Here is a 24,491-nt window from a genome sequence, read left to right on the forward strand (position 1 = left end):
TATATCTACCAACTAAATCACAGAAATTCAGTAATCACTTATTTTATTCCAGCCCAGTGCATCTGTGATCTTACTTCCAATGTTCTCTCCTGTGGGCCACTGAGATCTCCTCTCAAGACTCCAGGAAGGCTCTAGGAAAAAGTTCTTCCTTTTACTGTTAATATGTTTGCTCTCTTGTTGCAAATGAGATGTAATAATTACATCAGTTCCTTTAGGTTGCTTAAACCGCAGGGCACCCTCTACACAGCAGCCTTTGAACCGAATCCTCAATCCTCTTTGGGTTGCTTTATTACTTAATTTTACCTGCAGAAACTCCCATTCTTTGTATACAGCTCTGTTGATTCTCAGCTTTATTCATCAACTTCATTTTGGTGATCTTTTTCATAGTAAATTTTTCTGATGTGATTCTTACAGTCATTGATTGATTGTTCCTACCATGAGGCTGAAGTATTCAATACCATCTCTACTGTTCTCCAAAGAATATTTATTACAGCTGTTACAGACTGTTATACAGTCTGGCTGCGACTCTTGATCAACTTCTTTCATCACATCTAAACTGGAGTTCAAGTTAGACACTAGGGAAAAAATAAAACCACTGGGATTGTAACGTACTACTGGTGTGGGCTATCAAGAGGGGATGAGGAATCTCAGTTCCCTCAGGTTTCCAAATCGAGACAAAGCCATGACTGGCATACAGCAGTTGTTATCTGAGTGAGAGGATGGATTACATAAACCCTCATTGGTCCCCCTTCCAACCTTTATTTCTATGATTTTCCCAGATAGTTGGGAAGAAAACCGTGTGCCACTCTCTCCTGTGTCCACCAACCTTACTTATTTGTTCGTGTTATTGTGGATTTGATAAATAAGAGATTGATTTAAGAGGTGCAAATAAGCATACAATAAATGTATAACAAATAGAGAACAATATGCACTCTCACACTGTGTCTTTCCTTTCTGCTTTGAAAGTACTGCTTGGATAATGAGAAACAAACAAGAGGTTAACAAAGGACAGATGGGATTTAGGAAGGAAATTCAGGGACAGCTGAGGGAGCAAGAGAAAAGAGAAAACTCATCAAAGAAAAGAGATAAGAACATTAGACTGAGGGGATTTATTTTATGTATTAGGAAGGAAATGTAAGAAGAAAAACTTCTAAAAAATAACTTTAGCACAATATACTTCACAGCAGGGGGAAATTACTCTGCCTCTATTGAGAGCAAGCACTTTCTGTTGGACCACCACCACACACATGAATGTAGACACGCATGCTATCCCCCTTCACAGAGCAACAGCCACTTCCAGTCAGCTACAAGGATCCTGATGGACAGCATGATAGAACATCCAGAACATCAGTAAACATATGTTAATTGCTCCAAAAGTAATGTCTCCCACTTATTTCCATGGAAACTACAGCAGGCACAAAGAGCACAATAACACAATTTGATAGAGCAAATTTTCAGCTCCAAAACACTATTTTTCAGCACAGTCACCACCATTAACCATGTATTTTCACCAGCAACAAACAAGAGCCTGCACACCGTACTTATAAAAATCTGCTCCAGCAGAGATGAGCCACTGTTTCACAGCCACTATGATGGCACTGGTGCTAGGAAAACGTTGCCCATGTAGTCCATCTTTCATTGGCCCAGACAGATGGAAGTCAGAAGGCACCAAATCCAGACTATACAGTGGGTGTGATATGACAGTCTAGCCAAGACTGACAATGTGCTCCATGGTCTTTAAACTGGTACGGGGCCTGGTAATATCATGTTGCAAATAAAGGCTGCCTTCTTCTCTGGCCTGGCTCTGGAAGTTTGAGTCTTCAATTTAGTCAGCATCATCATGTAGCTGTCAAGATGACAGTTTGTTTGGGTTCCAGGAAATTCAGAAGGATCACCCCTTCCCTGTTCCAGAAGACACTGCATATCACTTAATCCACTGAGGACTGCATTTTACTTGATGTGAATTCATATATCAGCACTCCATGGACTGCCGTTTTTACTCCAGTTCATTGTGGTGACATCACATCTAGTCTTCAGTAATGATGCAGCCCAGGAAACTGTCACATTCAGACTCTCAGTGGATCAATATATCTGAATACTTGTGTACATTGTTCCTTCTGCTTCTGCGTGAGCATCTGTGACACCCACCTAGCACAAATAATAATAATCTAATGTTGCCACCATTGTTTCCAACACAATGAAGCTGATATTCAGGTCCATACACAGCTCGCTGCCTGTAATCCATCTATTCATGCAGATCTGAGATGCTCTTCATTTAATGGTGTGACACTTCTTCATGGCCATCCAGAACACAGCTCATCTTTCATGTCACCACTGCCACTGCTGAAATGTGCCACCCACCATTTCACTGTGTTGATATCCACTGGTTGATCTCCATTAGCAGGTGTCAATGAACATCAATGGGTTTTCCACATGAAGGAATTAATGACACACCACTGCTTCAGCTGCACTTCCATGTCAGATGCCATTTTGTCGGCAGCAGGGCAATCTGACATTTGTCACACGGCAACAAAATGAAACAGAATACTGATAGGAAGGTTAAACCTCTCCCATACCACCACCGGACATTTTGGGCCAATATAACAAATGGGAGACATTACTTCTGGGACAGCCTTCACAGTCTACTGGCAATTCTTCCAGGAAAAACTGTACATCTGTAGCACAATCCTGTTAAAAAATTGCTACAGATACAAGAGGGAAAACTAGTAATATTCCCCACTCCCTTGTAGATTTGTTATGGCACTTTTTACACATTCTGGTGGCAATTAATTTCAGTTATATAGAGTTCTACAGCAACTTCTTGGGATATGGAAAAATAAGCTAAATACACACCCCATTAAAAGTCAAGAGCATTCATTTGAGCAGACATGAGAAGAAACTAGGTGTTCCTGTCTTGTTTATACATTTTGCTATTATTTATTTATTGCAGATAGGTCTGCATTTGAGAGAAGCAGATGATGCATGTTTCTACGTTCTAAAGCTGCACAATAACTAAAAGTAGAAACAACTAGAATCACACTCTGCTGTGCTACCCCTTGCAATGCTGACATTTCCTTACTACTTTCCCACTGAGTGTACAAAAGAAGTGGCACTCGTTGCAAGAGCTGCAAGCAATGTAAGAATGCTTCTGTCTGCAATATATGCCAGAAACAGGACCAGGAATAAGCGGTTATGCATTTCTTACATCAGATTTTCCTTCCCGAGTGTTGACAACTGTTCCCAACATTCCCCCGCCTTGCCAAAACATTCTAAAACATGATTTCAAATGTTAAATTTAGCAGAAGCTGGAGCATTGGTCCCAATTTCCAGAAAGGACTGGGATTTAGACTACATGACTTTTTGGAGTTATCACTGAACACTCCTAAAAAAGCCAGCCAGCTTCTGGGTGAGGCACCCTAGAATTTCTTGCCACTTTCGGAAGTCCCTTTTTCCTCCAGGGGAAATGCATGATAACAGAACAGAGATGTTACTGAGCATTACAATCATTATCTGCTGAGACTGGAATAGATGCAGAAGTTCAAGATCAAATTCCTTCTCTCCTTCCCTATGGTTTGCAGGGAATTACAGCAATACCTCTATTAATGCTCTCACAGCACAAAGCCATTGCTGCTGCTTCCTCAAACAGCAGCAGAGCACACCATGCTACATTACTCTGTATGGCTGAAGAATACCAGGTGTTCTGACTGAGTAGTGATTGCTTTTCCCACACTGGAGGAGAATCATGCATACCACAACTGCAGTTCCATCCCTGCACGGTAGCTGGACCAACAGAGCACAGGCTTCAGCTCCCACAGCATTAATGCACCTGGAAGATGCTCTTAAGAGTTGGAGGAGAAACACAATTTTGTAACAAACATTGGGTATCTCCTCCACATATGTAGCACGTGTTTCCATGGGAGGACAGCAGCAGAATGCAAACAACAGTTAATTGCTATAGGAATGTGCATCATGAGCAAACTAGCATATTAGATACATGTCCACTACAGACTGGGCACCTCAGGATGCCAGGATGAAAGGTAGTGAGTTCAGAGACAGCAGCTGGTAAAAGAGGAAAGGCCCAAATTCCTAAAAACTTACCACAGGAAAGGTCAGCCTGTTCCAGTGGCAGCAAAACAAACCCAGATCATATCCAGTTCCAGCTGACACTTCCGGAATTAACAATTATATGCCCTGGGACAGAGCTTTTGCAGATTTTCCTGCATATATGCCAATTATTTAATAGTACAAATCACAGGAGTAGACCCAGTGGGGCCTGGTTTACACTTAACAGATTAACAGCAAAACTTTTATGTTTGATATTAAAATGGAAAACAAAAAGAGCCTGCATCTCCTAACTGTCAGTGCAATGCCTGGCCTTAGCTAGTCAGAATATCCATTAGCTGACATTTTATTTGGATTAGGAAACTCTTATAAGCTACATTGGGCTAAGAAATGCTGGTGGCACACAGCGTCACATAATGCAAGTTTGCTGATGATACGAAGTTGGGAGGATTGGCTGACACGCCTGAAGGCTGTGCTGCCATTCAGCGAGACCTGGACAGGCTGGAGAGCTGGGCAGTAAGAAACCGGATGAGGTTCAACAAAAGCAAGTGTAGGGTCTTACACCTAGGGAGGAATAATTGCATGCACCAATACAGGCTGGGGGATGAGCTGCTGGAGAGGAGCTCTGCAGAGAGGGACCTGGGCGTCCTGGTGGACGACAGGTTGGCCATGAGCCAGCAGTGTGCCCTCGTGGCCAAAAAGGCCAATGGCATTCTGGGGTGCATTAAGAAGAGCGTGTCCAGCAGGTCGAGGGAGGTGATCCTCCCCCTCTACTCTGCCCTGGAAAGGCCTCATCTGGAGTACTGTGTCCAGTTCTGGGCTCCCCATTACAAAAAAGACAGGGATCTCTTGGAAAGAGTCCAGCGGAGGGCCACAAAGATGGTGAAGGGCCTGGAGCATCTCCCCTGTGAAGAAAGGCTAAATGAACTGGGTCTGTTTAGCCTTGAGAAAAGACGACTGAGAGGGGATCTGATCCAGGTTTATAAATATCTGAGGTGTGGCGGCCATAGCGGTGAGGCCAGTCTCTTTTCAGTGGTACATGGAGACAGGACGAGGGGAAATGGACATAAGCTGCAGCATAGGAAGTTTCGCATGAATGTGCGTAAGATCTTCTTCACGGTGAGGGTGACGGAGAACTGGAACAGGCTGCCCAGGGAGGTTGTGGAGTCTCCTTCTCTGGAGATGTTCAGGTCTCGCCTGGACGCCTACCTGTGTGACCTGGTGTAGGGAACCTGCTTTGGCAGGGGGTTGGTCTCGATGATCTCTAGAGGTCCCTTCCAACCCCTACAATTCTGTGATTCTGTGATAATCGTTTCAGAAAAAATGAAGTTTTTGCCCAGATGGCTTACCTTCTATAAACAGGGATGGACTACATCCCTTAAATGGAATGGATCACTGTATTGATATTCGTGGTGCTTATTCTAGATGATAGATGCAGGTCAAACATCAGAGCCAGCTCTGGTCTCAGTCAATCTAATTAAGGATTGATGTTACCGCTATTGCTCTTCTGATGTAATGCTGGTTCTCTTTCCAGAAGAAAAGATAAAAAGACTCAAAAAGTCTCCAGACAAGATTATGGAATGTGAAATACAAACCAATGTGAAATGAAGTCTTTCCATCTGTACATATGCAAAAAAAAAAAAAAAAAAAGAATTGAAAGCAGAAAATACACACCAATATAAAACACACTTGCTGAGGGACCTTAATGAAATCAGTGCATGCTGTGTTGCAGCACCAAGATGCCAGCATCTTCCTCCTCCTGAACTGTTTATAAACTTCTGTAATCACACTGAGCAAACTCTGGCCTGGTAGAATCACAAAAACAGAAATCTATCCTAGTATGATGTGAAGTCCTATGCTGTTATTCTGATGCTTATAGGTGTGACTTTAACACGATTTGATCAATATAGATTCACTCTTCTAAGCGCATCTGAATTTCATTCTGAGAAATTTTTTGAGGAAGAAAGTTATTTTTCATAAAGAGCTGTAGAACTTAGAAACTATAGTTCAGGCCAGAAAACATGCTCCCTTGCTCCCTTTCAGTTTCGAAGTGACTTAAACAAAAATTTGTTAACTCCTTAAAGATTTGGGGAATTCTTTTATTAATAATTTAAAATGCATTTCCTGTCTGTAAATGCCATCAAAGCTGACAATTCTACACATGGTTCAACTACTGTACTCTTTCCAGTGGTACCCTTTCATTCTCTACAGCGTGGGACAAGTTTCGCCCTATGTGCCTTCTGACCAATTAATTAACCAGACTACACAGCTGGTTAAAATGCTGGTAGAAAAAGTCAATTAAAATAAGTAGTTTTAGTTAGAATCAGATCAAAATCCATTGATTTTTAGCATTTTTCACCAATCTTCAGAGAGCAAATGGAAGAATGAAAGCTTTCAGTGTACTACAGAGAATACAGCTCCAGATTGATAAAAACTTCCTGCCTTTCACAGTAGCTTTTACTAGTTGTCTTTCCTAGGACTCTGAACCATGAACCTGACAACAGATAAGGATCCTGGTGCTTTCTGCCATTTCCCCATACAGCAACGCTTTGTAGAGCCACCTCTCTGTAGCTGGGGACATGTTGCCCTACAGCTGCGTACTCTCAGAGTCTACCCAAGTCTACTACTTGCTGCATCTTGCCTGGTAACATACAGCTTGGAGATACTGGGAGCCCAGGGAGAGGCAGGGCTTTCGGCCTCTGGACTCCTGGCATGCAGGACTCCTAACACCCTGCTATGTAAATGAAGTTAAGCTATGATCTGTTTCGCTCCAAATGCAAGAATGGTGAAGTTACAGTGGAAGCAGTTAAAGAGAGTCAAACACAAAGGATTTTGAGTGGCTGATTACTGACAGCAGCTTCCCAGGTGGATAAGGACTGAATGGCAGAACACATCTCTGAGACCAGTTGTTGGTCTACCTAGGTAGCAGGGTTACAACCAAGTTAAATGAATGGCAAAAGCGTTCTTGACTCGAGCTAGCTCTAGCTGGGGCTCAGGAAGAACATCTGCTGCATGACCAAGGCAGCACACAAGTATGATGCCTATGTGACTGTGTTTTTGCACACACGGCTCTTAGTAGAACAAATTTGGTAAAACAAAGATTTAAGTCAGACAGCTACAAGTCTATGGAATTAAAAGTAGGGTGAAAAAAATAGGACCAATAATTTTTATATCTTGTTCAAATGCATCAATTGATCACACTAACTTTAGAAAGCAAAAAGCATGGCACACACTTAACAGGTTTGTTCCTCTGATGGGTACATCACGTGCTCGTGATTCCTGTTTAATTTCCGTCCTGAAGAATACCTCCAATTGTGCTCCTGTGGGTGTGGTAGAAAGTAGGGGTGTAGAGTGATTCGTCTCTGAAGGAAAATACAACTATCCAACTTCTTTAACTGCTCAAACAAATGACAAGTGAATAGGCTTCCAATGCTTCCCACCAGCTCCAGTTCAAAACACAACACTCTGCATTATATATTCAATAACAGATCCCTGGTCCCAAACCCCCTGTAGCAGAAGGGAGACAGGGAAAATAAGCTCCTTTCATTTTCCTGTGTTTTTCATATCGCAAGGTGCTTTTTTTTTGTCTCTTTGAACTTAGAAAAGAGACTCACGAGGCTGTGCTGTGCCAAATGTGCTGCTGCTGGAATATAAACAAGGGCCAGAGAGGCAGGGGGTAAGGGCACATTTGTGAGCTTCTGCTCTTTGATGGGTGTCAATCATTCCTGAAGTTTGTTCACCACCTAACAGACAAACATACAGGCAGATACGCACACGCTCCTAATCTGTTCTCTTCCAGTGCTAAAAGCAGATAAGCAAGAGGTAATGCTCTAGGTTAAAAACGAGCCAAATCAAGGATGAGTGCATGCATTTGTAACAAGCACATGCAGCAAAAGTGCAAGGGAAGATCCACGTAAGTATGGACATACTCATCTGTATGCTGCAACTTCTATGCTCAACAGCAGGTAAAAAAAACAGGAATTTCAGAAAGTACATGTGTGTTTTGGGGAAATTTAGTTTCTTTCATGATTTCTTTTCTTTTTTCTTTCTATAAATACAACGTCATCTGGGTTGATCTCCTCTTGCAGCAATATATGAACCAATCAGAAGAATAACAGACTAGAGCCAGCAAGTTAGTACAGAGTTTCTTAATCAGAGAGTACAGGAAAGTTTGGTGAATGCTTTAAAGCCTTTTCTTTGGGACTTCTATTAAATACATTTAATCAATACTAAATAAATAAATACATTTACTTTCCTTCCTATTTGCTGCTTTTTAATACAATACTTCCCAGCATCTTGTGTTCCAGTATCCCAGATCAATTTAAACCAATTTCAACAATAAAGTTATATGGTCTCATTTCTTTGTTCATTTGTACCCAATTGAAGGGGGTATTCAGAGGAATTCAGTAGCAGCTTAACATAATTTCCTCTGCAATCAACAGTAAGACACTGAAATACTGCAGCTTAAAGAAAGGGATTACTGAAGAAATTTTTATGCATTTGATATGTACATATGTATATCTGAGTTGGTTATATATGACTTCAGTAACCTCACAAAAACTATCTTCAGTGTGATCAAGCTGAATTTAAACAAAGTTGCCCTATTCAGTCTATTTCTACTCTGTCTCAGATTTAGCTTCTCCTTGATGTTATTGGTATCTTTTGGTAATCATTTCTGTAGACCAGGCTGAAAACAGCTAGGTCAGCCAGTATCATGGTCTTAAAATTTATCCTAGAAGTCTGAAAATGAAGTATTTCAAAGAGAAGATGTTGCTTTCAAGAATTCCCTTCTTTAACTTACCTTGGGGAAGCCTAGATTTCTGCTTCTACAGATAGGTTGTACAAGTCTCTCTCTTTCCACTCCAGACAGAGATAAGTGGCTTTCTATAGATTTCAAGTATGTGATTAGAAACTCATAGATTTATGGATTTTGAGGCCAGAGTGGTTGTTTTACTAATCTAGTCCACTCTAATGCATAGCATGGATCAGGAAACCACTTTCAAGTACTTTCTGCTGCAAGACCAGCAGCCAATGTTGAACTAAGATCTAGCATTTAGAAACCACAGAGCAGTTTAATGCAAAGTTCAATTTTCTTTCTTTCAGGGAAAAAGCTCATCAGAACTCTTGATTGCTTGTTCCAATTAATAACTTCCTCCAGTGCTCAAATAGTCTGAACATTTCTACTTTCAATCTACCTGCAGCTTCCAACTATTAGTTTCCAATAAGCTTTCTGCCCCCAAGACAGAAGTTATCCTCAATTATCAGATGCCTATTCTCCTTGTCAGTATTTACAAACCATGACTAAGTTCTCTCTTAACCTTCTAATTGATAAACTAGTTAGACTGAGTCCTCTGAGTCTCTCTTTCAGCATAAACTCTGATTGTTACTTATTCCCTCAGATCTTTTCTGAACTGTTTCCTATTTATAAAATATTTTCCTTGAAGAATGGACACCTTGACCAGATATGCTACACTTTCAGCAGTTTTTGTAACAAACCAGTGACAGTTATGCATGACTTCCCATAGCAAAAAGAGGAAAGACAAAGCAAAAAGAATTCACAGAATGGTAAGAAAAGAGAAATAATAGGGGTTTAAAAGGAGGCAAAAATAACTGATAAAAAAATGGAGAAGGAAGGAAATAAAGTCCAATATGGTGCAAAGTAGTACCTATTTACATATGTGCTTTACCAGTTATCTTGTCTGCTCTAAGAAGTTGACAAGTGAACCTGCTACTCATCCCTCCGTTCAACTGCTTCAGGCAATTAGTGATTTCTGATGCTGATGGTTGCATGATCCTCCCTGACTGAGAACACAGTTTTGGAAGTAGAGCTCATTAGCACCACAAGGCTCTAAAACAACCAACCTCCCCAGAACACAGCACCCTCCTTCCAAGCCAGCTCCATAAGAGAAGTAAGAAAGGACTGTTTTCTTCCCATCCCCCAGCCTTGAAATACCTGCCTGGCTTCAAGGCTGGCACTGAAGGATTCAGAGTGAACAAAAGGCTCATATGCACAAAGCACACATATGGAGCCCTGGCCTTCAGTCATCAAGCCTGGGACATCTGTGTCTTTCTCAGAATGTCTGCTTGTTCAAATAATTAGTCCAAGGCCAGCTGTCCCCTTCTTGCTCTTCACCCTTTATGCTCCCATTGCTTCTACTATCACTTCCTTTTGAAAGATTATTTTGTCTGACAGATCACCAAAAGATAGTCTGTTTCTTTCTGCTTATTCTTTGGATGGAGGGAGTAGCAGAAGACTGGTGAGGTAGTGAAGAGGAAAGACTCTTTGACGACTCCTTCTCCTTCCCAGACTTCTGCACATTTGCAAGCAGGCTTTGGCCACATCAGAGGAAAGACTGACTTGAACTCTCACATTCAGATGTTAAGAACTGCAAATGCTCGTGCTGGTACTTAAAATGCAACCAATAGCAGTGAGTCTGTGTGCTCTATGAGCACAGTTAGCTCATGTATTCTGGGCCTAACTTCCTTCTCTCCTAAAGCAGTAGGAGTAGTTCAGTGAAATTAATGAGACCTTCATAATCTCAACACACTCCCTGTAATCCACTCATTTCTGAGGCCTTTCTACCAATTTATGTCAGAGCATGCTAAAGCTCCCTTGGGAGGCAGGTCTCCAGACCAGCAGGCTTACCCAAAGTACAGCTGAAGAAACCCAGCCCTAGTATTTATAGTTGTGTGAAAGCAGCAGTGAGAACAAAACCAGGACTTCTGTTTTCATCTGTAAAATCTGCAGTTCTGCCCCAAAACAGCACTTTTAAGCAGACCCCAGCTGGAGCTGGGAAGGGAACACTCCTCAGCCTCAATGAACGAGCCAGGACACACTGAAGCAGACAGCTTGCATGTGCAGCAAGCAGCCTTGTCCTCTGAGAGAGCTGCAAGCACACGGATGAGCCATTTACTGCAGCCTGTGCTGCAGCCTGCCTGCCCATGTATCATCTCCATAGCAGCAGTTCTGTTAATTGAGACCAGCTGCTTCAACTCCAAATTCTTCTCTCCAGAAATATTGATACTACTACGTTATGATTAGAAAGCACTTTACCAAATGCCTCTCAATTTTGCACAGCTCAGATGAAGAGCAGCTGCAGAAAGAAGGGACAGTTCCCTGACTGTACAGAATAAAACAAATGCTCACTGCAAAATCACTGGAGAAATGAAGGCTGTATGAAGTAAGTCAAAATAATGATGGCAGGAGAAAGCAGCCTGCTGCATGTGCTCATGCCTGTCATTTTTGATGTTGAAAGGACTGTGAGCAGACTTCTTCCTTATGCTCTAGGATAAATGGCCACAGCACTGCAGTTTTACAGCTTCATGTGGCAGGTGTGCATATTTGTCAGATCCAGTTTTTCCATCCAAGGACAGATTAAAACAAAACCCATCAATCTGGGCCTGGCTTGGAATTGCTGCTGTGGTGTTGATTCTGCTCCAGAGCCTGTTCTAAACAGCCCGCTGGCAAAGAGAGTCACTGAAACTAATAAACTAGTGGGAAGATTTGTGAAGTAGGAATGCCACCACACCACCATGACTTGGCTTCGTTGCTGACTGTCTCCCCATGGCTGCTGACTCCATGCAGCAGGGCTGTCAGCTGGCTGCTTGGCAATGCTCACACTGGGATTGCCGAAAGCTGAAAGAATTTTTCCCCAATCAACCAGGCTGGATTACGCTGGCTAAGAGTACAGTCAATTCCAAATTCACTTAGAAGTCCCAAGCCCTGTCTCTAACCATCAGACACAGGGTATTCCTGAAAAGACATCTGGTTACTGTGTTTATGCAAGAACTGGGCTAACCACTTCAATCCCATCTGTTGTTCCAGCCTCCTGAGTACAGAGAACAGAATCCTTGAAAGAGAAAATCTGGCCATGAATGGTCTGAAATGAGAATCATGATACAATGCCTGGCTTCCTCCTGAGAAGGATGTTGTACAATTTTACAGAAAACATGGCACTCTTCAGCACGCGGCTGTGTAAACAAGGGCCTAACACATTACTTTGTTACTCAGATTTTCTACTACAACTGAGGTAATACAACAAAACAAAAGCAGAGAGATCACTTCGCTATGCTATGTGATTTGCCTCCTACTCTGAAAATCAATGGGGTAAATAAAATCTTTTATACCAATGCCAGACAGAGACTCTCTCAGCCAACATCACGCCCATGTTTTTTTAAAAGTATTCTTACTGTGTTACTCCAGAAAATATTCAAAGTTTTTAGAATCTCATTCACATTTTACCATTTACAAACTTTGTTCACTGTGTTCCACTCACCTAAGAGAATTTCTCTCTTGCATCGTTAGATGCAATTTTCTTACCTATTTCACTTTCTAATTTCTGGTCTATACCAGAAGACTGCTTTAATCTACAGTACTGCAGGAGACAGAATACTTCAATGGAATTCCAGAAGAGTAAATCTGAGCACATTACAGTTGAATATGAAGTTTACACTAACATTCGTTGACTGCGTATTCCTTCAATCTCCATTTTCTTTCCGTTCCAAGTAAGGTTGCCATACTTACTTGTGATAACAACAGCGAGGAAAGATCTTTGCTGCGTGTGCTAACCGGGAAGTTACCTTGATTTTGTGTGCAGATCCATTAGCACATTTTGCAGGTGACAACTTGATGGAATTCTCTTGATTGCAGAAGTTGTGCTCCCCCACCAAGCTGAATTTAGCCTGGCTAGTCACCAAATCACATGAATAAATTCTTGTTCTGTTTTTTATTTTTTTGTTTTTTAATTTTTAGACTTCCAAGATCTGTCAAGTGACACTCGCACAAGGAGATGTATATCACAACATTAGGAAAAATGTGAATGAAACTGTTGTGAACACTACTGTCATTGGGACCACTGGGACTCCTTGACTGATTCCAATAACACAGCTCTGAGGATTATTAACAGAATTACAACAGCTTAAAGCACTCATGGATCTTGGTGCATCAGATAACGAACACATGCAGCAGGAGTAAGCAGGAGGTGCATTCAAACAACAGATTTGTCAACCTCGCATAAATCTCTTCTCACTAACACGTAAAGGCCTCAGTCCACAACATACCACAACTACTGTGCACTGCTCCTGCAGTGAAAATTATGATGCCTAACACACAGCTACCCCAGCAGAGAAGCAACAGCTCTGCAGCTGACCACTAATTTTGTTCTCCAAGCACAGATATACTCCCATTTCATTTCAGCTGCCCTAGCCTCCCCCATATCTGAATTATTTTTATTATGCTCCACATAATCCTAGTACTGACAGGGATGTTTGTTAAAAATAATTAAAGATATTAATTTTGTATGGAACAAAAGACACAGAGCAAGAACTTATTTTTTTTTAAATCTCCTATTAGAAAATTACCTTCATTAGCACCGACTCGCTGAGCTTCTCTCTGTTGACAATTTTTATCGCAACCTTCTGACATGTGACACAGTGAACCCCCAACTTCACGAGCCCTATAGGAGAAACAGAGCAAAACAGAAAAAAAGAACTGGTTAGAGCTATCCACAGTTGAGATTTTTCCTAATAATACATTACTCAGTAGTTGGCAACTTATATTCAAGCAAATTTCCATTAGAACCTCCCCCTGCCAGATGAAGTCTTGTGAGTAATGAAGACTGTAAAGCCCACGCTATGACCACTTGGCATCCTCAATTCTACTGCAGTTTCAACCACCAAAGCTGATTTTTGTTGAAATACAATCCAGCTCTCAACTATTCAAAGAGTGTTCTACCAGTACAAAGTAAAATTCTGCCAATTTAACTGCACTAGGTTTGGCAACATCTGGCATCACTGAAAGCTCAGAAAGCGACAAAACAAGGTGGTCAAGTGTGTGCAGTGTGCACATTGCCATACATTAGTTTTATCCCTTCCCAAGCCTTCCAGTTACAATGAAAAAGCCCTTCACTTGAGTTTTCTCTTGCTGTTTTGACTTACTCTGTTGCATGAAGTTCATACTGTGCTCAATACCACAGAGGAATGGAGGAACAAAAGTACATAGTGATCAACACTAAGTTCTTACTTATTAATATTTACTATATCCTTGTTCATATCTATAATCTCAAACAACTTAGTGGTGTAGATGAATGGCTATATTTGGAAGAAGTTATGAGTATTCCCAGCATGGAGTCAGATCAGAACATCTGAGTTATCAAAAACTACGGAGTAAAACTCCAAGAATGGAAAGAAAGAGGTAAGTAACAAAATATTACTGTCTGCAGAACTTTGATCTGAATCCGCTGATTCACATAAAAGTACATCAAGAGATCCCTCATGAGCAAGTTAAACATGGTCTCCCAAGCTCCCAAATCACCTCCACCAAAACTTTTCTACCCTGAAAACTTACTTTGTAGGTCTATTCAAGTGAGATGCTTTGCTTCAGCTCTTACTCTTGTCAAACATGGTCATGCAGCACCACCATCTAATAGGCTGGATTCAGTCCACTCCACAATGTGCCAAAATTGTCATTTAATTTAATTCAGTTAAGACTCCAGGGAGAAATGGCACCTCGCTGGTGTCAGTAAGATCTGCTGGGCTTCACAGAGCATTTATGAGCAATGATGTTGCACAGAAAGAAAAAGTTCAGCTTGGCTTGCAGATCCTAGGCTGGGTGGCATTAAGATCCTGACCTCATTCTCTGTCCCAAATGCCAAAGCTGAAGACATTGCTTTATCTGTAAAGTGCACACAACAGATCTGCAGCCCAGAGAAACAACAACCATAGGACTCCACACTTTGAGAGATTAAATATGTAGACCACTGCCTTACTTCAAACTGTCCCCAAAGATTTGGAGTTTCATCAGGGGCTTCAGCCATCTCTTACAGACACTTGTTCATCTTTTTGCTTCAGTTAATCACTAATACTGAACCATTAACCACAGGTTGTTATGCCAAGAAATAACTGATTCACTTCCTGTCCTCTCTTTTTTATGTTGTGCTCAAGTTTTCTGGATATTTCCATTCATGTAATTTTCTGCTCTTAGCTGGTTAAATGCTGACATCCTCACCTCCTGCCATTACATGAACAAGTATTAAGAATTAAGGACACAGCACACTGACAAACCCATTCGAAGTTGTGTATGGCAACAGCCTTTCCTCTGCCTGAAGCAACAGATGAGCACAGCTGGGGAAAGATGCTGTGATGTCCAGCCAATCTTCACTGTTACAGCTGAATTTTGTCTACTCAATATATGTATGACATCATCCTTAGCACCACAGGCTCTGTGCTCACCACTCAGAGCAGTTGCAGCCTCCCTTCTGCAGCTTTGCTTTGGTTTTGCCCTGTTTGGGCAGTCACTGTTGGCACCCCTCTATTGTGAGCTCACAATGCTTCAGTCCATGCCTATCCCTTTATTCTGCTTCCAACACAAACCACACTTTTTGCATAACTCCAAATTCCCTGCCCTTATGTTTCTAATTCTTTGCAGAACTTGTAGCTCAGCCCTTCACATCTAGACTCTAGGATACGTGACGCAGTGCTGCAGTAGAGTGTTCTACAGTCATTATTTTGAGAGGTCACTGAAGGTGACAAACAGCTGCTTCCTGTAACTGGTCCCCCAACCTTAAGAAAGCGTACAGGCTTTTGGAATGTCACACTTCAAGATTTGATTCCAAATGTTCCTCTTCCCAAATCAAGGCACCTTTCTCACTGCACTCAGCTATCTGTAGCCCTTTTTACCCTTGCCCTCACTGAAGCATTTTGTCATTGAGTCACAGCTACCACAAGCCTCTGAGATACTATCAAACCACACAGGCAATCTTCACAGTGTCCTCTGCCTTTCTTGCTACTAACCTACCACAGAAACTCAGAAAATAAGATCAAACCATTCTGTTTACTCTGATAAGACAGTTCGTCGAAAATTAGAAGACTTTAGACACATTCTAAAATCATACCAATACTGTCCCAGTGATTTTACATTGATTTAATTTCATCAGCCTTGAGAGGTCATTACTGATTTACAGCAGGATGCCAAAGAACAGAATGAGAGAGAATGCATGATCTAATGTATTTTTCTTTTTCTTCCTTATTTCTGTTAAAAATTGAGAAAAAAAATACACTATCACCGCTGCCTGCTTTGTAGGTGAAGAATTCTAAGACAACCTTCCAAACAGCCCAAGACAGCACTTTTCAGCATCCAAAATTCAGGAATGTAATTTCAGGATAAAAATAAAACCTGTCACTCTGCTTGTGCCTCCTTGCTTACCTCTCCCTTTTGACATATGCATACCAATGGAGCCAAATAAAAACCTTTCACTAAACCACCTTATACATAGGCTATGGTCCTCCTGCTACTAAGAGAAAACCTTAAATGAGCTTGGGCAAGGAAGAGCTTGTGCCCTGGCACTTCCAGTCTACAGAGCTACTGCTCATTGATGAGTTATGGTCATTTGAACTCCTGTGGGCTTCTGATGCTTCAGATGCCTTTTTACTGGCATACATAACATCAAGCATTGAGGACACATTATGTATCAGTGTAATGACATATATCTGAAGAATGTAAGAAGCAACTACATAAATAAAATGCATTGAAATGGAAAAAAAGCAATGCAGGCTCAGAGACAAGTGGTTGAGCTGCTGTTTGCAGGGCTGGTGATTTTTCAGTTCTCCTTTGGCTGCATACACAGCTGCTAATGAGCACCTCAAGTCTACAGCAAACTTTCCATACAGATGTGTCAACAGGTGAGGTGCGTACTCATACAGCTTATCTACACATTCCACCCAGTAGAAGTACTTGTGTGGTCCCCAAAGAGAACAACCAAGGCTGCTAGGATGATATTTTGCTTTGGCATGGCTTAAGGCAAGTCTGCCAATGCAGCCAGTAGGCTGCTTTGTCTTAGGAGCTGTGAACATTGAGCTGCTTCAGACCTTAGCCACTTAACTCTGCAAGAAACTGCCTCATAATTTCAGGCTGGGGAGTAAAGACGAAAAAATGTACACACTGAAAAGCAAGGAGATGTGTAAGCTAACACTGTCTTTTGATTTATAATTAAAAGCCACAAGCTGAAAACCACTGAGCAACAGGAACTCCAGACGACACAAAGGAAAGATGGCACACAAGGAAGAGCACAGAGCACAGGGAACCTTGCAGGCCTGCCACATCTGAGCACAGTGCTGACCTGCTGACAGCCAAGCTCATGCTGTTTTTTGCTAGGAAGTCCCACTGTGTGGATGCGTAAAGACACACAGATCTTTCCTGAAAAGGACAGAAGCTTACGTGATAAGAAAGGGAAATATTTAGGCCTGCTATACAGGTGGACAGCCCACTCTGAAGCAGTGAATACGGAATCACTTATTTTACCCAAGAAGTGTGTGTTGCAGGAATGAAGACACAAGCTTCCCTTCCACAGATGAGCACACAGCCATCCCCGTGGCAATCAGCACTGTGTCTTAGCCAAGGACAGGATTTCAGAAAAGCCTGATGTACTTCTGCCTCAGGTTGTGGTGGGAATTTGCTCTAACACATACTAAACTAAACAGAAAGAGGTTGGAGCTGATGCTATTTCATAGGCACTCCGCAGCAGTGTGAATAGCAGCACAAGGGAACACAACTGAGGACAGGGATGCCTTGCTAATGAACCCCATTATGAGACCTAAAACTTGGTTCTTCATTACAGAAAACAGTGATCTGAAAGCAGGAGAGATAAAGCCAGTAACTACTTCAAGAATTGTATTTGCCAGTTTTAATATATGTAATTTTTGCATTGGAAAAAGGCAGCTTTACATTTTCTTCTGAAATAAAACCAACCCAATGCCCAGCCTGTACTGCTGTCACAGGGAAACAAAGCCCTGATTTCAGATCATCTGCATGGCTCGTTACTTGCTGCTCATTTCACAACAGAGCGCATTGTCAAAAAACTCATCCTCTCAAATGTTTAAGCAGAAAGCCCTGGTCTGGTCGGTACAATCTATTTTGGCTGGATGAGCAATTAAAGCAATGTCTAGAGAGAAATATTATTCCTAACTGAGTTAGCTAATTGCCAATTAATTCATGTCAATGAATACCCAGCAAATGTTAATCTGAGCACTGCAGGACACAAACACTTGTGGTTTCCATCAGGGCACAGACTAGTACTGGTAACTATTTGAACTCAAGAAGGAACAAAAATCTTAGTCCAAGAACAGTGCTTTTTAAAAGGGTCAGTGTGCCTATACAGCTTTTGCATATGAACTTTGTACACATGATCTTTATATACATGTGATTTAATCCCACAAACTGGAAATTATCGTTATAAATCTTAGAATTATTTACTGATGCTCATTCCTGAAAGCAACATGCACTGCTATTTGCAAGATCTGCAAACCTTCGAGGATGCCAGTTTAGAAAATCGATGCTTAAAGCAAATAAAAGCATTAATAAAACTCAAGTGAAGCATAGAACAATGCTTAAAATGTAACACTCTTGCTTCTTATTCTCAACAGTTATTCTCTCAAATGCTATGGTTTCAATTAGGGTTGAATCAGTTCAGTTACAGAGTCCAACCGCTGACTGCAGTGAGGTTGCTTTAGATCTACAACAGTGGAAAACAGGTTAAAGCGTGGCTCGTAGCAACACGATTTCCACAGCTGTAAAATAAGGATAACAACACTTACCTTGCAAGGAGTGTAGAAGGATTAATTGATTAATCCTTACAAAGAATGTCAGAAAGGGAGAGGCTGTGGTATAAAACACTTTGGAAGTTTTACATATTACAACATATTAGGAAAATTGCATCTTAAATATTCTTTCAAAAGAAAGCTCTAGATTATTTCTTAGGGTTTCCATTTTATGTCTCAAATTTTCTAGCTCATACTTTTCTGGTTTCCTACAATATGTATCTCATGCACTACTTAGCTGCAATACAAAGAACTTTGTTATGAGTGTCCTACTTATAGGAACCAATAATTGCCCTTAATTACTCAGCCTTCTAATTGAACAGATGTTTACTTTTCTATAGCATATTGTTATCTCAAATTACTGCCTTTAAAATAAACAAAGCCTTATACCAAGTGACACACAAATTATATGGTATCAATTTGTAATTGTATTACGGGGAAAGGAGGTATAGGGCTGTCTACAAATCTGAAAGAATGAGGATGGAGCTACCCAGACTAGTAATGAAATAATTTGACCATGAGATATTCTGCAGAGAGACTCTAGTGCTAAAATGCTGTTTGGAGGGCCCATGCAATAACTGGTTCTAAATTGAATAAACTGTAATTACAGTAGGACTAAAGCCAGAGTGCAAACACTCAGCAAGAGCAAGGAAGGAGATGTTTATCAGTCCTGGGATTCACGTGCCTCAGCGCAGAGCACAGGGAAGCTGCACACAGAACTGTTCCAGCTCAGATGTATCCACCCGAGCTCCAAGCACTCTCAAACATGCACTGACTCAGGCAGCTGAAGGGATGAATGCCTGAGCTCAGAGATTGGTGAGAGCAATGCAATAGTTCAGATGTGTCGGTATCCACACAGCTGGTATTAGAGAACAGGAGAGACAGAGGCACACTCAGATACACAGCAGCTCACCAGGAGCAGGTTTTACACTGTATGCCTCAGAGATTATGCAGGATCATCCTCCAAGCTCAGCAGGATCAAAACGCACAGAACCAACATCACCACTATTGATTTTTATCTTGGTCTCTTTCTTACAATATTTCATTTCATAAATCAATACTTCTCAGAACCCCTTTGTGCCCACTGAATATAGCACAGAACATGACTATTCGGCCCTTTAGACACACATCTTTCCCATCTCTATCCACACCCACGTGTCTACTGAGGCCCCCCAAGCAACGGCTTTTGTGAAACTCTGTTATTCCATCAGCCAAACTCTAACAAACTCCTCAGGTCCCCCGGGAACTGTCAGCAGATGGCCAGTGAACTGAGCTTCTATTTTACACCAAGTCTTTGCTCCCACATAAAAACAAGTGGACGACTAAGCTGTGCTGCCACTAGAAAAGTGCAGACCTCAGCCTCCTGAAAATGTACAAAGGGATTTGAGCAGCACCCTCATCCCTCGCAAACAGGGAAACAGGAGAGTGGCTCTGCAACTTGAAAATGAAAAAGAGAAAATAAAATATAATAGATACATCAGAAAAACAAACAAAAAGTCTCATCACTCTTTACACCCTTTTTCATATGGGTACTAAGGGCTGCAGGCCACCACAGTCAGAGCCGTGCATCTTCTTGCAAAGCCCACCTGGAGAACAACTTCTCCCTTCAGTCATCCTGTATCATTTGTCAGGAGATGACCAGAGGTGCATTTCCAGGAAGCCAGCAGAGCTCTGTCTGTCCTGCTAAGATATCTTTGAGAAAGCATGTCACCATCATTAGGTAACATCTGGACAATGAGCCAAAACATCCAGTGACCTACGGAGAAGGCCTGCTGTGCTAACAAGGAGGGGGCACTGTGCTCAGGGCAGGAGGAGATGAAGAAAGAAGATGGCAGGAGAAATTGTGGAGAAATTGTTCCTCACGTGTGCTTTCAGCTGATGCTAATCCCATTTTCTAAGCTCATTTCTACCCTCCTTCTCCGCACTTTCCATCCTACCTCAGCCTGCCTCCTTCAGGGAGTCCTGACACCCTTTTGACCCTCCCATCAGCCAAGATTGTTTCAGCTAGGTTATATGTATATTAAGAACTTAATTAAAAACAGGGTTAGCGCAGAAAGCCTTTACACAGAAGACAGAGGTCAGGCTCTTCACAAGATTAGGCTCACCACAGAGCACTTCATCTACCCAGCTCAGTGCTGACACAGCTTACCCTGGCCTCTGACATCTCTTAATCACCAACTGACAGATTTCTAACAGGATTTGCACTCACTGCTGATACACTGCACTTTAGCCATGTTCAAGAAGTGAGTCTGCTTAACTGTACGTGCACCTAGGAGCAAGGCACCAAACAGCAGGTCCCATGCACACCCAGCATGTCCTCCTCCCCAAGAATTCCCAAAAGACCTGGTGATGGCAGTGGGATAAGGCTCCCAGACAGCCACTGACTAACTTCAACAGTACGACTTTTGTAACAGGCTCCATGACATTCAGCAGCTGAGTGAGGAGAGACCTCATAGGCAGCACTGGTAATGGGAAAGAAAGAGACAGATCAGCCTCCAGATCCTGATTCTGCCTAAGAGAAAACCCCTCGCTGGTCAGTTAGAAGGAGAATGAGCTCCATAGCAGAGCTGCAGGCTAACCAAGGAGATGTGGATGGGTGACGAAGACAGGGTGGACCTGAGGCTGCCAGGGGGACAAGTGGTCAGGGAAAGGTCTGGGAGCTCCCAGCAGCAGCCCTGGGGGCCTGCAGAGCATGGCTATGTGGCATGCTACAGAGATCTCAAGGCACAGTTGTAAAGGACTGCCTTTCCCATTTTCTGAGATGTTCCTCTGTATAAAGTATAGAACGTCTAAAATACAATTTTCTTAATTATACTGAATATGAGAAAACCTAAGCTTTTGGCTCAGGACAACGGGAAGAAAGACTATTTGAAAACTGATTTCTGACTCAAAAACAGTAAAGTCAAAGCAAAAGAATTAAAGGTCAGAATAATTAGACTATTATCATTTTAATGAACAGAATCAGGCATAGAAAAACCCCCATAGTCAAAAGTATTTTCCTCAATGTGAGAATAATGGCTCAGGTCACAGCATGGAGCTGGAAGCATTTATCGACTTCTACACCAAGAACAGGAACCGCCTGCTCATGTAATACAAACTTCACTACAACTGGTTCACTGTGTTCCTTACAGAGAGGAAAGCATGGGGTCATATTCAGTACACCTCTACAGAAAAGGCCCAAGCCTCCTCATTAATGTAAGGTAAGGCTTATGAGAAACAACGTAGCACCTGGAAAGTAAGGTCAGCTGTGCCAACACAAAGAAGAAGGAAAATAAAGTGAATTTAATTTCCTTTCAAAAGAAAGGTGGTTGGATAAGTACAAACAGGCACACCCCAACCCACCTTCTGATACACAGCTTCATCACTCAGAAACTCATATCAGAGTGGCTGTGGCTAAGTATGTCCTGAAATACAGTTCAAAATCCAATTCAGGCAGGAGCCGCTGATTATGAAAGGACCATGGCATGAGAACTGTGCTGTCAAAACACATCTTCGTATCATGCTTCTGTTCCAGGATTTCTGTGCGACAACCCACAGGGTACTGGAAAATCCCACAGTGAATTTTTCTCTTTTGGAAGAATTCATTGGAGGGAATGGTGAGCAACTCCCTGGGTTTGATCTAAAGCCCAGTAAGGTCTTTAAAGATTCATCTGTTTCTGGAATCTGCAGATCAGTTTCTTCATCAGCAAGCTACGGCTATCCAAAGCTCAATTACTCTAACGGGCATTGCTGCAGAGTGAGATGGCAGTGCAGAAAAATTTGCTTGTAGAAGATCTCACAGCTATATCAAAAGCAATTGTTATCAATAGTTAGCTGGTTATACAACTCTCTGTATATGTTCACTGTCACTAAGGCAAAACAACTCTGCAGGGAATGTTGCTTTCAAACCTAGAGAGGCTTTTACTGCTCCACTTCCAATCAGGAAGGAGTTTTGCCTTTACTCATACTGATTCTTTCTTGGTATCAGCAAAATATCCGTAAGATTAGCTCCCCACAAACACTAGTTCAAGGTCAGAGCCACAATTAGCAGAGGAAAAAGAGTGAATGAGTTGCTCTAGTTGTCAACAGAGGACCTCGTCTCCAGGGTTTTTTCTGCTACTTGATTGCTTTCTACTCTGTTACTATTTGTATTTCATGGTTCCAGACAGTTAGCATGAGGTGTCAGAAGACTCAAGAAGATTCAATCAGAAAAATCAGCTTAAGAAGAAGGACAAGTTGTAAGCCTGGATAAGTAGATAGAAATAAGCAAAAGATCAGTACGCATCTTCTTTGTACAAGCTACAAAGTCTGAGGAAAGTTAAAAATACCATCTCTCAAGAGTGATGCTCCCATGTGAGGACCTGGTTCTCTCCACGAGTGCACAGGGCTGGATCCCACTGACTTCCTGAGAATTATCCTCAATTCCCACCAAGATGAGGTGCAATCTGCCAGCCCCACCTAGGAAGCTGCAGAACACAGCTCACACTGCAAGCGACAGCCACAAAGGAGCTCAGCAGTAACTCAAAGCCACTCACACTTGCAAGAAGAGGCAGCTCAGAAATAACTGAGATTGCTGCACCCATTAGGTGCCCTGACATACAGAGGTAATAAATATACTGAGATAATAGCCTACTACCCAGCAATATTATCATTAGACAAATCATGTATCCCTTTCCACAGAAACACTTGCCTTAAGGGATACTGCCTGCAAAGAAGATAAAATATTGTCTTGTGCTTATGAACATTACACACTTTGGCTTTATGGTATGAGCCTCCTAAATGACTAGCAACTGCTATGATATTCCTCACTTGTACCGCAGGTCAGGCCACTTGTACCTCAAGGCTATGGCAAGTTGCATAGCAAAAGTCTCTCCCTGAACAAGAGAATCATCATCAGCTGGATAGCATTTATCTGGCACGACAGGTATCTGGCAGAAACATTATTTGCCTGTGACCCACTGAGCTCCAGAAACTAAAGGCTAGAGAGTTACAGTCCAAATCTTATTATAGAAATAATAATAACACCAAACCCAACAACAACAACAACAAAAAAAACAACAAACAAAAACAACCACCAAACACATAAAGGAATGAAAAAGACTTTTTTTTAAAAGAGTGTGAAGAACTCTAACAAAGGACTGGTGATCAAGCACCACAAAGACCGACAAAAAAAAGTGTCAGTCTTCAAACAGAGCTGGAAAGCTTGATTCTGGAAACTCAGTCTGCAAAACAATGAGTGTTATTAAGTTGGACCAAAAACACAGCTAGAGTAACCTGTGTAATCTCACCATCCTTATAGGATCTGCTTCCTGAGATCCAATCCTAGTCCACAGTGCGAGAAGGTTAGTCCACACACAAGAAATGAGAGCAGATTTAAACTCACAGATTTCAGCTGCAGAAGAACATGCCTTAAGTTTCCTGAGGGAGCATTTTTACTTGCAGGTACATCACTTTTGGAGTCCCCAACACCAAAACTCTTCCTTTTACTGGAGCAGAAGTTCAGGAGGTCCCAGGTGACAGAAACACAGTTTTGCTTCTCATATAAGGTGAGAAGCACCCAGCACTCAACTGGAGTCATATTTGAGTAAAGCAGAACTGAGAAAAAGTAGAAGGTGCTTCCCTCCGGTCTGATTAAATGGAATTAAGGTACATCCGTGGCCCTGCATGAACACAGGCTGTCAAAAATGAAGGAGAATTCCCTCTGCCCACTGCACCAGCTTTAAATCCCACTAACGGCTACATAAGAAACCTGAAATAAAGAACTTAAACACAGTGGATGGTCAAGTTCCTCTGAAAACCTCTATTTTCTCTGCAGCGTACTCTACACAACACCCACCCCTGCAGCTGCATGTGAATAT

At 41.9% G+C, this 24,491-nt stretch overlaps 1 protein-coding gene across 1 annotated transcript in view; it reads right to left on the bottom strand.

Annotated features, from left to right (window-relative positions):
* BRSK2 (BR serine/threonine kinase 2) overlaps nucleotides 1–24,491 on the bottom strand; it is a 299,120-nt gene that overhangs the window by 141,582 nt on the left and 133,047 nt on the right. The window contains 1 exon segment of the mRNA XM_085224331.1: nucleotides 13,423–13,517. Within this exon segment, the coding sequence (XP_085080457.1) occupies nucleotides 13,423–13,517 (95 nt within the window).

The sequence above is a fragment of the Meleagris gallopavo genome, chromosome 5, assembly GCF_905368555.1.
Source record: "Meleagris gallopavo chromosome 5, MGAL_WU_HG_1.1, whole genome shotgun sequence".
NCBI classification, from domain to species: Eukaryota; Metazoa; Chordata; class Aves; order Galliformes; family Phasianidae; genus Meleagris; species Meleagris gallopavo.